The 2,273-nt window shown below is 39.6% G+C and overlaps 1 protein-coding gene across 1 annotated transcript; it reads right to left on the bottom strand.

Moving 5' to 3' along the window:
• Positions 1–8: 8 nt before the first annotated feature.
• LOC121963164 (protocadherin beta-16-like) lies at positions 9–1,313 on the bottom strand (the record flags this gene model as incomplete). The annotated part of the gene is made up of 1 exon (XM_042513490.1): positions 9–1,313. A coding segment is annotated over exon 1 (1,296 nt), but the record flags the coding sequence as incomplete, so codon positions are not given.
• Between the last annotated feature and the right edge of the window lie 960 nt (positions 1,314–2,273).

Below are 2,273 nucleotides of genomic sequence, written 5' to 3'. Positions count from 1 at the left end.
ACATCAGAGATCTGTAAGGTGAGAGTGACGCTGCTGGAGAGGGAGGGCACTCCCTCATCAGAGCACGTCACCGTTATATTATACTCAGAGGCTCTCTCTCTGTCTAAATCACGATCTGTAGTTAAACTAAAGAAATTATTTGATGTTGAGGAAATTGTGAATGGAATATTCTCGTTAATATGACACTGAACCTTTCCATTTTTACCCGAGTCTGGATCTTGGATATTTATCATTGTCACAACCGTGCCAGGCAGAATGTCCTCCTTTATTGCACTGGATCTTGACATGACATTTATAGCAGGTATATTGTCATTTGTGTCAGTTATTTCAACTACAATTTTACATGAGTCAGTTAGACCTCCTTCATCACTGGCCTGGACATGTATTTGATATTGTCGCTTTTTCTCAAAGTCGGTGTTCCCAGTCAATGTAACTTCTCCTGTCTCTCTGTTTATTTCAAACAATTCGGACACATTGTCGAGTAAATTTAGTATAGCATAGGATATTTTGCCATTTGATCCTTCATCTAAGTCAGAAGAACTAACAATCACTACCTGCGTCCCTGAGGGTGAGTTTTCTTTGATGGTGGATTTATAGATTTTTTGGGTAAACATGGGAGCATTGTCATTACTATCTAACACACTGATGTGAATCTGAACAGTCCCAGAAAGCTGCGGCTCACCACCATCTACTGCAGTCAACACAAGGGACAAACGATCCTCCTTTTCTCGATCTAACGGTTTCTGTAAAACCATTTCTACCATCTTGCTTCCATCTGCTTGATTTTGCAGCCTCAAAGCAAAGTTATCGGTTGGCTTTAACAAATAACTTTGAAGGCCATTTACACCGACATCCAGATCTATTGCTTGTTGCAACAAGAAAACTGCACCTGTGATAGCTGACTCACTTATTTTGAATTTCATTTCACCTCTTTTAAAAATTGGGGCGTTGTCGTTAATATCTGTAACCTCGACGGTAATGCTATATAATTCCATAGGATTCTCTAAAATAATCTGGTAATGCAAAGCACACGGCGCCGTTTCTGCGCAGATCACCTCTCTGTCTATTTTTTCTTTGATGAGGAGGACTCCCTTTTCTGTATTTAACTCAATGTACTCTGCACTGTCTCCCGTATAAATGCGAGCTTTTCCCAATTTCAGTCTTTTCACATCCAAACCCAAATCTTGCGCAACATCACCTACAAAAGAGCCTTTCGACATTTCCTCTGGGATGGAGTAGCTGACCTGCCCAATCACTGAACTGAAAGAGAGAACCGAGATGAACAGCAGCACTTGCCGTTTCATTGTTCTGTCCGTCGTGTCCCTGTAAAATTATCCGTGAAATATTCCTGTAAAAACCGGATTTTTCTTCAGAGTTAATCCTTCTTATGTCCTCGGGTTGTAAGCAAACACCCACTGGGTTAAAAATATAGAGGCGAAATAACAATGTGTTCAAATTAACGTTTAGATCTGTGGTCGTCGTATTCTGTACTGTTCGTCGTGCCTTCCTGTCGTTCTCTATCTGGAATGATGGGGGGGGGGGGTACTGCTGATTATTTCTTCTCCTCAACTAACACAGACTGGTCAACAGCGGCCCTAAGAGTTCACTATACTGAACTACACAACTCTGAGGAAAATGGAAAATTGTTTGGTTGTTTCTATGTGGTCTCGACTTACGTCCAATGTTGCCAGTCTCGTCAGTTTAATAACTAATAGTGTAGGGGGAAAAAATATTAATTTGAACGTTTGCTTAACTATATGTAGTTAATCCTGAAAAGTTAAAGGCACTTTTTAAAACTAGGTCTTCAGGAAATATGTACAGAAGGTAAAAACAAAACAAAAAAAAACAAAAAACAACGACAACAACGAAAAACAACAACAACAAAAAAAACCCCAACAGTGGGCGTAGTAAACCATATACGTTCATGCACCCCTCTCTCTCCCTCTCTCCCTCTCTCCCTCTCACACACACACATGCTCTACAAACTCACTCTGAGCACAATAGTATTTTGCTAAAAAAAAAAAAAAAAAAAAAACAACTTTTGACCGACGTTTAAATCAGATACCAACAACAATCAAATACATGACTTTTAAATGTGTCATAATCATGCAATCAGAATGAAGTCGAGTAAGTAAATAATAACTCATGTTAGGGGCAATGGATCACCGGCCACAAAGTGTCATAAAGCTACCCATTGCAGCTGGAATGTGTACGCAAACACCATAAATGTAGTGATGTTTCATTTTCAACTCCATTTTTTAGACGATTTAGTC

The sequence above is a fragment of the Plectropomus leopardus genome, unplaced genomic scaffold (genome assembly GCF_008729295.1).
Source record: "Plectropomus leopardus isolate mb unplaced genomic scaffold, YSFRI_Pleo_2.0 unplaced_scaffold10193, whole genome shotgun sequence".
Taxonomy (NCBI): Eukaryota; Metazoa; Chordata; class Actinopteri; order Perciformes; family Serranidae; genus Plectropomus; species Plectropomus leopardus.
This window is presented reverse-complemented; position numbering and strand designations above follow the sequence as displayed.